General features: G+C 39.3%; 1 protein-coding gene across 6 annotated transcripts in view; it reads right to left on the bottom strand.

Moving 5' to 3' along the window:
• Positions 1-209: 209 nt before the first annotated feature.
• Positions 210-12,398, bottom strand: part of RWDD3 (RWD domain containing 3) — a 30,485-nt gene continuing 18,296 nt past the window's right edge. For 2 of the 6 annotated variants that reach the window (XM_086391368.1, XM_086391365.1), the window contains 3 exons: positions 3,073-3,560; positions 980-1,095; positions 210-881 (listed from right to left, as the gene is read on the bottom strand). In XM_086391368.1, coding sequence (XP_086247494.1) covers positions 767-881; positions 980-1,095; positions 3,073-3,351 — 510 coding nt within the window. In that variant the 5' untranslated portion in view covers positions 3,352-3,560 and the 3' untranslated portion in view covers positions 210-766. Of the gene's footprint in view, positions 882-979; positions 1,096-2,810; positions 3,561-3,971; positions 4,391-12,398 lie in introns of all 6 variants that reach the window. The other 4 variants (XM_086391367.1, XR_015160549.1, XM_086391366.1 and 1 more) reach the window with 4 other exon arrangements.

The raw sequence follows: 12,398 nt of genomic DNA, 5'->3' as shown, positions 1-12,398 counted from the left end.
CCAAATTTTCCATCAGAAACTAAAAATATCTCCATCTAATTTCCTCCCTCTGGTAAGTCAAGTTCATTTTGTGTAAAACATTTCTTCCCTTGTAAAACTAGACTGTAAATTTTTCAAAAAAGAATTTTCTTTTAAATTGACTCTTCATTCCTATAACTAGTAAGCACCATGCTATTTTGGGACCCCAAAGAAAGCAACTGTAAATCAAGTTCTATAGAACTTCTTTGGTTTTTATTTAAACTAACCATTTATTCAATTCCACAAAGAAATCAGTGTTATATTTTTCTTAACATTCAACTTAAAACATTAGACATAATAAGCTGAATGAGGGAAAATCATTATCAAATGCTAAAAATGTAAACATGAAAAAAGTAAACATGAAAACAAATCTCTTTTAAAAAATTCATTTAATTACAAGAAAATTAGCCAGAAAATTGCACAGTTCCAAACAAATCCTCTGTATAAACACAAGGGCTCATTTACCATCATCTTTTTATATTTATCTCTGAAATAACATTCCATCTATTGAACTCAGCTTTTACTGGCAAAATTAGAACACATGGGTATTTTTTACTGTTTAATATTCCATAAGCAGAATTGGCTTTTGTCCTGAAGTTATGATGGTGTCTGTCATTCTGCTTCAGAGAAACTCTAAAATTGTTCCCTTATGAGTTTCAATTAGCCACTCTCAAAATCCAATGGAAAAAGAAAAAAACAAAACAAAAAAAACCACTGTAGTTTCACTAAAAGATTCCTGTCCTCAACTTCATTTTACCAGCCTAAGTACACATTCAGAGAAAAGCTTCTTAAGTCCTGTAGTTTCAAATTCCTTTTGTAACTCATCCAACGATGAATACTCTTTGACTTCAAATGCCAGAAACCTGCATTATACAAGAGAAACTCATGAATATGCCTAAATTTGTCAGAGTATAATTATCGATTCAGTTGCTTTTCCATCTGCAATAGTACTAAATTATACCTTTTGTGTTCTGTCTGTACTTTTGTTTCAAACAGTACACTAATCATTTTCTCTTTGCATTTCTTTCCACTTGAGTCCACATCCACTTTGCAAGTTTTCTGAAGAATCAGGTACTCCTAAATGATAAAACAGTATGTTAAATATATATCTTACTCTGAATCTCAAAGTCTTACTTTTAAAGGAGAAATAATCTGCTGGCCTGTTTGCATGCTGACAGAGTACTCGCTTTCTGAATCAAGCAGTAAGAGAGTTACAGTGTTTTTATGTACTTGGAAGCGTAACATTCTGGTGAATGCTGGAGTAAAGAAGGTTCTGATCCAACTACACAGGCTTAAATCTAGACTAGTCAGCCTACTAGAGCTGATTCTGGGGTTAGTTACCTAAACCCTCTGTGCCTCTGTAACCTACTCCATAAAATGCTTGCTCTTAACAGCTACCTTATAGGGATGCTGTGATGGTTAAATGAGCTAATATGTGCAAAGCACTTAGAGAAGTGCCTGGCACAACAGCACTTAATACAGCCAGCTGCTACCATTATGACAGTACTCTTACTACTTCAAGGTCAGAGTGAAGTTAATAGACACACAGTACCAAACTTTCCAAATTGATGGAATCCATAAATATGTACCTGTAATTCTCAATCCTGATAAACAATCTTAAAAATTTTAACAGATACTTACATTAAATGGCATTTTAGGGAAAGTTAATAAAAAAGAAAGAACTATTTTTAAAAGTTCTCTGCATTAGCACAGGTCTAGCCATATGATTAAATATATATTCATTAATCGATGGATCCAATCAGAGTAAAAAATATCTGCAAAACAGCTGCACTTAGCTTAATATGCCTGAGCTGGCTTAAAGAAACATCTGAGCCCTTTGGGGAAATATGAGTAAAGAAATTATGAGCATTCATTTAGTTAGTCAGTATTTTACCCAGAAGAGTCCAGCTTTATAGATATGCTAGGAGTGAGTGAGTGATAGTTGCTCAGTCATGTCTGAGTCTTTGCAACCCCATGGACTGTAGCCTGCCAGGATCCTCTGTCCAAGGAATTCTCCAGTCAAGAATACTGGAATGGGTTGCCATTTCCTTCTCCAAGATATACTATACATCACCTTAGGTTCCTTGGTCAGACCCCAACCCAAAGTCTGTATTAAATCTGAAAATGTGTTGTCCCTATACACTATAACCTAGCACTCCTCTGGTTAACTGATGTTATCAATTATCAAGTTTTGTGTTAAGATCTCATCATGAAAAAGCTATGTAATCCTACAAATTTGTAGTAACCCTAGAAACCTTTAAGACAATAAGTTATGAAAGATAAATCTGTTTTAAAAAATTCCACTGTAATTATTCTTGACCCAACCCACTTGAAAGCATAAAACCTATTAAGTGATTTGTAGCTCTTTTAAGATTTAACATATAATAAGCAGTTTTCCTTGTCTGGTCCCACATAAAGCAGGTTAGAAGTGTATTGAATGAGAACTTGAAAAATCTGAAGAAGATGATGATTTTGAAAGCAGCTGCTGAGACAAGTCAGGTGGAAAGCAAAAGTTAGGGAGGCGATGACAACCTGACAGCCCTAATGATTCTACTTCCACTCACACTAAATCCTGGTTAAGAGGGACCAGCTCCTCTGTCCAGGTACTATAGATACCAAATTCAAGCTTCAGAATGTATCTTTAACTGTCAAATTAAAATTTGCAGGTTTACCCACAAATACATACATTGCTGTGTGCTTAACCAAGGAAAGAAATATAAATAGGCACAAAATTAGTGCAGATTTATAAAGTTTAGGCTCAAAGCTAATTACAGAAACAAACATTTGTGTACCATAGAGATTTCTTTTTTAATAACCTATCACTTTCATTAAGTGGCATGATTTTTAAAACATAATCTTCTACTTATTCTTCAAGCTTTACAAGTCTGTAGTTGTAATTAGAAGTTATAGACAGTCTTTAAAAAAGAAAATAAAGATCTATTAACGTGGTAAGAGTGCACGCAGAAATATTTTAATGATTCATCTGTCCCATTCTTATAAAACGTTTTAGCAGAAAATAGCCAAATTCACATTCAACATCAAACTTTTTGGCACCTTGATGTCATTTCTGTCTCCCTGCAGTAAAATCAGTATGATTTTACCCATAAACATCAGTCTTCCTGTCAGCCTTAAATCAGAAGCCCACTTCTCCAAAGTTTTGACATATTTAGCCTTCGCTCTCATGTGATCTAAATGCAAAAGAGTCATCCACAACCCATCATCCACAGTCATGCTTGCTGCAGAAGAGCACTTTTCACTGCCACCTCCTGCTTCTGGGCACTTGAGGATGTGCCTGAGGTTTTCTTGAATCCAGAGAACCAGCTCATGAACCATAGGTTCCAACAAAAGGGTCTCTGCTTGCTCCAGTAACTTCTCCTTCACGATTTCACACTGGGCCCTGGTCAAGTGCTTGGAGTTCACCACAATACCAGGTAGACAGGACGGGTAACTGAGCGGTAAGTGGAATACCAACTGCAAGGGTATATCCGTATCCGTAAATCCTTCGGCTTTCGTGAGAATTCTGAACACAGCCCCATCTGTCTCTGGAAAGCATCCAAAAATAATGATTAGTTGTACCTAATTCAATTTGAATGGAACACTAACAAGAGAAAATTTTGGTTTCAGATGTCAATTTATTTTTCAGGTGACAACTAAGTTATTTTATGAAGAGACACATCACACTAAGAAAGCCATGATTTACAGGTGTTTTCTTTCAGCCATACATATATATATACACACACACACACATATATATACACATACACACACATATATATACATACATACATTCACAGAATCATGGTCAACCAGCACCCAGGATTTCACTGGCATTTACAATTGCTATTATCCTCTTTTTATTAAGGTCACCAGAAAGGTTTCTCCTTATATGATTTTTTTTTTTCTACCCAGACTTAGTTGCTAATTCTGGAAATTCCTAATAAACTCATACGAACCTTCAAAGAAATAGTATCGTGTATTTATAAAATCAGGAATTAGCTTAAAAGCTATACATTAAATCCAATGAAAATCATGTTGCAGTGAGTCCGAGCAGAAGCAAACACTGGGTCCCGTGTGGTGGTTGTAAGGGTGCAGAGAACACCACGACTATGCATACACAGCAACTGCCTGGACCCACTCTTTCTCACTTCAAATGCATTACTATCAGCGTAACATGAAGGCAGCGAGAGGAACTAAAATGGGGCAGCCGTCAGTTCAGCCGTTTTCTGGCTCCGTGAGGAGGGGGAAGTACACACGGGATACAAGATGAAACGTTCTGCTCTCTTTCAGATTTGCTCCACTTCACCCCTCTGATGTGTTCCACACCACTTCACCCCACTTTTCACAAGTTGATAAAACGTCAGGCTGATTCATTCTGCAGGGGGCAGAAGCACACAGATCAGAGGAGAAGAGTAGAACAGACTGGGTGCCGAGGAGGCTCTTTGAAGTTAACTTGCCTTCGTCTACCCTACTTCTATCTCCACAGCCCTTGTTTCATTCTCCTTCACAAGACAGGCAGTCAGATCATTCTCATTTTCATACCTGGATTGCTGCTCAACAGCTTTGACAATGGAAACCTGAATGTATCCCCATTTTAAAGAATTGAACTGAACATTAAAATGGCTCTCTAGCCATCTGATTCCATGTATTCAGAAGCCATGGTTATAGACATTGATTTATACGGGACCAAACACATCCGTTATACAAGGTTTTTCTTTAGTAGAATCTTTAGCATCAGAGGCAAAGCACTGCTGTTTTAGGACACTACCCCAAAACTCAGGCAGTAACCATTATAAAGATCATATTAAAATGATATAACTTAAATTTGTATTACATAAGAAAAACGTGACTGCATAAAGAAAAATTTTCCAAACAACTTAGTGCATTCCCCTAAAAATCCATCACCGGATTCTCAAAATCTTTCTTTATTCTATCCTGTTACTTCTCCTTTTTTTAAAAAAAATATTTTACTATTAAAGTAGGCTCCCTGGATGTCCGTAAGATCATTACATTTCACTTGATAAAATGGGTATTATAAATAGACCAACAGACAACGTGTAACCACTAGACTAAATAAACCTTCCACTAATCATCTAGAGGATCCACTTTCCCTCTCAAGGGGGAGACATAATTTTTAAAGCTCTTCATTCATCATTTAACAAATAGTCACAGGAAACATAAGTGACTAGGGTTCGATCCCTGGGTTGGGAAGATCCTTTGGAGGAGTAAATGGCAACTGACTCAAGTATTCTTTTTTTTTTTTAAATTCATCTATTGAAAATACTTTTTTAATTGAAGGATAATTGCTTTACAGAATTGTGCTGATTTCTGACAGACATCAACACACATCAGCCTTAAGTATACATATGTCCCCTCCCTCTGGAACCTCCCTCCCACCTTCCTCCCCATCCCACCACTCTAGGTTGTTACAGAGCCCTGGACTGAGCTCTCTGAGACATACAGCGAATTCCCATTGGCTATCTATCTTACATATGGTAATGTAAGTTTCCATGTTACTCTCTCCATACATCCTACCCTCTCCTTCCTCCCCACGCCCCCTGCCCATCCCCATGTCCATAAGTCTATTCTCTATGTCAATTATTCTTGCCTGGAGAATCCCATAGACAGAGGAGCCTGACAGGCTACAATCCATGGGGTTACAAAAGAGTTGGACACAACTTAGCAACTAAACAACAAGTCAGCAAATAGAAAATTAATGAGAGAAAATCCTGACTTTAGCTTTGGAAATTGTGAAATTATTAGTTATGTTTAAAAGGAAAACTACTTTAATTCTATCAAGAATTGGAAGGGACAAAAGGCAATGCCAAAGAATGCTCTAACTACCACACAATTGCACTCATCTCACACGCTAGTAAAGTAATGCTCAAAATTCTCCAAGCCAGGCTTCAGCAATTCGTGAACCGTGAACTTCCAGATGTTCAAGCTGGTTTTAGAAAAGGCAGAGGAACCAGAGATCAAATTGCCAACATCCGCTGAATCATTGGAAAAGCAAGAGAATTCCAGAAAAACACCTATTTCTACTTTATTGACTATGCCAAAGCCTTTGACTTGTGGATCACAATAAACTGTGGAAAATTATTCAAGAGATGGGAATCCCAGAGCACCTGACCTGCCTCTTGAGAAACCTTTATACAGGTCAGGAAGCAACAGTTAGAACTGGACATGGAACAACAGACTAGTACCAAATAGGAAAAGGAGTACGTCAAGGCTGTATATTGTCACCCTGCTTATTTAACTTATATACAGAGTACATCATGAGAAATGCTGGGCTGGAAGAAGCACAAGCTGGAATCAAGATTGCCAGGAGAAATATCAATAACCTCAGATATGCAGATGACACCATCCTTATGGCAGAAAGTGAAGAGGAACTCAAAAGCCTCTTGATGAAGGTGAAAGAGGAGAGTGAAAAAGTTGGCTTAAAGCTCAACATTCAGAAAATGAAGATCATGGCATCTGGTCCCATCACTTCATGGGAAATAGATGGGGAAACAGTGGAAATAGTGTCAGACTTTATTTTTTTGGGCTCCAAAATCACTGCAGATGGTGACTGCAGCCATGAAATTTAAAGACACTTACTCCTTGGAAGAAAAGTTATGACCAACCTGGATAGCATATTGAAAAGCAGAGACATTACTTTGCCGACAAAGGTCTGTCTAGTCGAGGCTATGGTTTTTCCTGTGGTCATGTATGGATGTGAGAGTTGTTCTGTGAAGAAGGCTGAGCGCCGAAGAATTGATGCTTTTGAACTGTGGTGTTGGAGAAGACTCTTGAGAGTCCCTTGGACTGCAAGGAGATCCAACCAGTCCATTCTGAAGGAGATCAGCCCTGGGATTTCTTTGGAAGGAATGATGCTAAAACTGAAACTCCAGTACTTTGGCCACCTCATGCAAAGAGTTGACTCATTGGAAAAGACTCTGATGCTGGGAGGGATTGGGGGCAGGAGGAGAAGGGGACAACAGAGGATGAGATGGCTGGATGGCATCACTGACTCGATGAACGTGAGTCTGAGTGAACTCTGGGAGTTGGTGATGGACAGGGAGGCCTGGCGTGGTGCAATTCATGGGGTCGCAAAGAGTTGGACACGACTGAGCGACTGAACTGAACAAACTTCCTACTTGGTTTTCTCTGTGATTCCTTCCACAAACACACACACACACACACACACACACACACGAGTTGCAAACTGAACTTACACAAAATGATGCTATCTCTGTAAGAAAATGAAAATCCCAATAACATACCCCAAATACTGCTGATATTTAATGCAGCAGTAAAATTGTACATTCTTTTAAAAACTCATTTTCTCCCTAAAACTCTAGAAGCATGTATATTACCCTTCCTTTCTCATCTGCCCTGGTTTGTACATGCAATTAAACTGGCTCTTTTTGCCTCAGAAATTTTCATGTAATCACATATACTGTCAGTCTGATTTGGGTTATTTTTCCATAAAAAAGAAAACAAGGTTGTTCCTATCTACTTTACGTTTATTTAACAGGTTAGAAACAGAGTGATTAACAGAAAAATAATGGTGTTCCATATCTTACTGCTTATCTCTGGCCTTCCCTGGCACCAAGACACTCTAGTTATTAAGTTCAATTCACAAACTCATCATTCTCAATAAACATCTATGCCACAGAAAACTTATGCCTGCCTAGGAATCTACAATTTTCATAAGTTCCAAGAATATTTTCACCTAAAGATCCTAGCAAAAGATTTAAGAGGCAAGAGCCTCTGGTTAAAGTTCACATACCTATTCCCTAGTTTGGATTTTTTTTAAATAAGTCTTTATGCCTTAAAATAAGTGTATCAATTTCATAACCAAAATAGGGGTTTCAAACCTTATTCTTCCTTACAAGTAAATGAAAGAAATTATGCTCCTAACTACACTCCAAACAAGAGAAATTCAAACTAGAGAAACTGAAATAAACCCCAAATTCCATACTATTATTTTTAAGAATTCACCCTACACACACACAACAGAAATTCAATAAATGCTGTACAATAACAGAAGACAGTGGAAAATGTAAACAAATTTAAGAGGATGAATTCTTCAAGATTCATTTAAAGCCTATTAAGAAATCCTTGCATCATGATTGCATCATTGCAATCACTGCATCATTGAATCATGGCATCACCGACTGGAAGGACACGAGCTTGAGCAAGCCCCAGGAGTTGGTGATGGACAGGGAAGCCTGGAGTGCTGCAGTGCAAAGAGTCGGACACGACTGAGCAACTGAACTGAACTGAAGAAATCATTCATATACCACATACAACTGGCTTTCCCTATACTTGCTTTTTTTTTTTTTTTTGCAGTATTTACATGTCCTCAGGGTAAGACTTTGTTCAGAAAACCACCAAAAAGTCCCCAACAGCCTCTCTTACTTCATTGTACAGGACTTTTTCCCTCTTGCTCCCGGATGCCTCCCCACAAGTATACATCCACCAGTGCTGCAGCTGGATTGTTATATGTATTAAAAGGTAGTTACAAAAAAAAAAAAAAAACTAAGAATAAGAGAAGCTCGAAGTGGCAATCCCTCCTTTAGAAGTGGAGTTCAAGGCTGAATTGGTTTTAGAGTACCAACAATCAGCAGGGAACAGGGCTGAGCAGATTTAGAGGGGTCAGTGGGTGACAGTAATGATTCCTTTTGCAGGAAGGTCCAATGCAATCTGAACATTAGTGTTAGCAGAATACAAAAATTTACTCTGAAGCTACCATGCAAACATATTATATGATATTGAGTCTTACACCCTCCCATTTTACAACATGCTTATCTATAAGATGATTTCCAGAAACACAATTCAATGTATAATGAGCACTGACTATGGTGATATACTCTCTGTGACCTCCGATTGCCTCAGCAAGAAAATGAAGATCTATAACATCACCAGTCTCACCTACTTCACAGGTACCCAGACGGCCAGGCATACACATTACCCTTCATAACTATTCTGAACATAAGTTGGACCACACCTGATTCTTTGCTCTGGGTGGTCGTCTTGCTCTCTTTTTCTGGACAACTGTAATCCTTGCTAAGAACTGTTTTCCTGTTGCAGCAACTCATCTCTATTAAGGAACATGATGCACTGCAAGAGTCCGTATACTCTAGCCTGCTGCTGCTGCTGCTAAGTCGCGTCAGTCGTGTCTGACTCTGTGCGACCCCCAGACTGCAGCCCACCAAGGTCCCCCGTCCCCGGGATTCTCCAGGCAAGAACACTGGAGTGGGTTGCCATTTCCTTCTCCAATGCATCAAAGTGAAAAGTGAAAGTGAAAGCCGCTCAGTCGTGTCCGACTCTTAGCGACCTCATGGACCACAGCCTACCAGGTTTCTCCATCCATGGGATTTTCCAGGCAAGAGTACTGGAGTGGGGTGCCATTGCCTTCTCCGATACTCTAGCCTAGTGATTACTAAATCAGCCTGAGCATCTGTTATCTTCTCTGTAAAATAAACAGCACCCCTCATCAGGACTAATGACAAGCCTGGTAGATTTTTAACAATGTTTCCTTCTTTAGATGTGTCTGTGCTGTGTGCTTAGTCACTCAATCGTGTCCAACTCTTTGTGACCCCATGGAGCCTGCCAGGCTCCTCTGTCCATGGGGATTCTCCAGGCAAGAATACTGGAATAGGTTGCCACGCCCTCCTCCAGGGGATCTTCTCAACCCAGGGATCGAACCCAGGTCTCCCACATTGCAGGCAGATTTTTTCTTTACCAACTGAGCCACCAATAAAGCCTAGATTTGTCTAGTTCCCATGAAAAAAAATGTTAGTGTTCTAACTTAGTTAAATTTCATGACACATCTTTTAAATGTCTTTCAGGATTCTCTGTCACTGTTTTCCCAGTATCTGAGAATAATTCCTTGCCAATTTCATTTGCTTAATCACAGTTTAAGATTACCTATCTTTCTTTTGAATAACGTTGTTCAAATTGCCCATTCTTCTTCTACCATTTGTTCTCTCAGATATACAAGAGATTATGTATATATGCATAAATACTTCTTGAAAAATAAGCAAAAAAAAAAATCTTGAAACAAAAAAACAGAATACCTCTCATCAAATAAGATGCATTTAAAGTAGCAGGTATACTGCAGGCGACCCCATTAATCCTGGCACTTTGACTGCACTCCACAGGGAGTAGCAGAATGCCCCTGACTTGGTCTACCCACGGCATGCCCTAGTGGACAGGTGTCAGAGCTTTCAGAATTTACACCCATGAGAAAGCTACAGCTGATGCCTCTTACCATGAACTTACTACAACCATCACAAAGAGGCCACAGTGTATGTAAGTCCTGTGAAATTCTCAGCACAAATTAGTCCAGCCAGAAGAATGCAACTATTCAGACTCTTCACTCTTATGGCCTTAATAGATGACCCCTGGGTTGGCATCCTGAGCCTTCCTGGGCTACCTCCTACCAGAAGGGCAATCCTACCAATGTTAACCTGATTTCAGGAGCAACAAAGAGAAGCTTATTTGAGGGGAAGGCCAGGAAGGAATTGATGGTATTCAGAATGTTCTGGTGTTAAGCTTATATCCTCCAATCCGAGCTGACAGTGACCACGAGAGTGGTAGCCAGCAGCCCATTGGATGTTTACTGTGGTCTATTAAAGAAGTTCTTACTTACCCTTAATTCCCAGTTGTGAACATCAAACATTCCTATCTCAACCACTGAATTGTTTTATTCTCCAATGAACCTTTCAGCAACAAAATGTCCTAAGTTGTTACACTGAATTCTTTTATAATTCAATTACTTACTGATGCCAGAACACTGAATTAAATTAATTAGGAGGCATGGCTTGAAGTCATGCTCAATTTAACAGCAGATAAAGGGTCCACAGTGTTCTTTGTATCAAAAAATTGCTTCCTTTCTTCCTGTGCTTACTTTTTTTGCTTTTCTCTGAACCATCAGCAGGGTCATATGCTCAACCATGTGCTGAGGACACAGACCACTATCAATCCATCCTCTTTCAGGTGTAATGGTAAATCACAGGTTCATTTTCCCAGGATACTCCCAAGTGAGCCATAATAAAGGAATTAAAGAAAACTAATGATATCCTCAAATAGCCTGCCTCAAGTAGAAGTAATGAAGTAATTATCAATAAAGAGAATAGTAAAGACAACAAGATGATAAAGAATAACAAATTCTATCCAATCAGAAGATAGGTGACAACAAAAAAAAAACTAAAAGTGAGTAAATCTTCTCATAAGGATTTTAAACGTTGTTTCAGAAAGCTGCAAGACAGACTAGGCATTGAAAAGAAAGCAGCTTCACCACATAAATTGGTTCACGGTGCCCAGAACACAACAGTGCTAAATGAACGTGTATAGACTGGTGATCAAGAGAAAAAAATAAAAAGGAGGCAATCCTCCAAAGGTGAAAAACACATCACATGGACACGAGGAATAGATCCTAACCCTTGATAGCTTTCTCCCAACACCTAGACATTTTAGACTACCTTCTTAAAGGTCAATCAATTTATGGTCAGAAAGACAATTTTAATAGCAGCTGTAACATGACAGAAATTTAAATCCCATGCCAAAAAATTTACATAATGTATTTGAAAGCTAAGAGAAAATTGAAAATTATCTGCATCACTGCACTTTTTCATAACCTGAAGTTTTGTTTTTTAGTTAACAGAACCTACAGACAGGAACAGAGAGTAAGTTTTCGCTATCATGAAAATAAAGCCAGAAGAACCGTTCTACACTGTAAGCTCCGGGGACAGGGTCTTTGAAACCTTGAGTTTTCAGGGACTCAAATGTGAGCGGAACAATTAATGCGCTCCAAGAGCCTGTAATTGACAACCACCTTTAAGCGAACTAGAAAAAGCTGAAGAAAAACAATCCAACTGAGAGAGCTCTGAGTGAGCGCTGGTTGAATTCAAAAATTCATTCAACAATAATTTACTATGAATACCTACCACGTGCCTGGCACTGACCTAGGTGCCTGCAGCTTTGTGATTACAAAACAGACAGGGTCCTGCCTTCTTGCCACGTGAGACAACCAAATACCCATTTAGTTAAACTTCAGTGGGTGCCCTGATGGGGGAGTTGGCTTTAAACTAGGGGTGTCAGGAGAGACCTCTTTTTAAGATGAGATCTGAAGAATATGTTCAGGACACCCAGGGAAAGTGTGGGGGACGCTGTCCAGGAGGGCGCAGCTGGTAGCCCTCAGCGAGCTGAGGAGTGTTCAGGCCAATTAGGGGATGAAACGGGGGCGGGGGGAGTATGTTTGAGGGGGATGTATAGGTGAGTGGCGGGGCGGGGGGGGGGGGGGAGACGGGAGAATGGGGGGAATCAAGGAATGGGGCGGGGGGCGAACGGAGGTGGGAACGGGAGAGTGGAGGACGCGAGTGTAGTGGGTGAGA

The sequence above is a fragment of the Bos grunniens genome, chromosome 3, assembly GCF_055505025.1.
Source record: "Bos grunniens cultivar Pamir isolate PY7600 chromosome 3, Bosgru_T2T1.0, whole genome shotgun sequence".
Lineage (NCBI taxonomy): Eukaryota > Metazoa > Chordata > Mammalia > Artiodactyla > Bovidae > Bos > Bos grunniens.
This window is presented reverse-complemented; position numbering and strand designations above follow the sequence as displayed.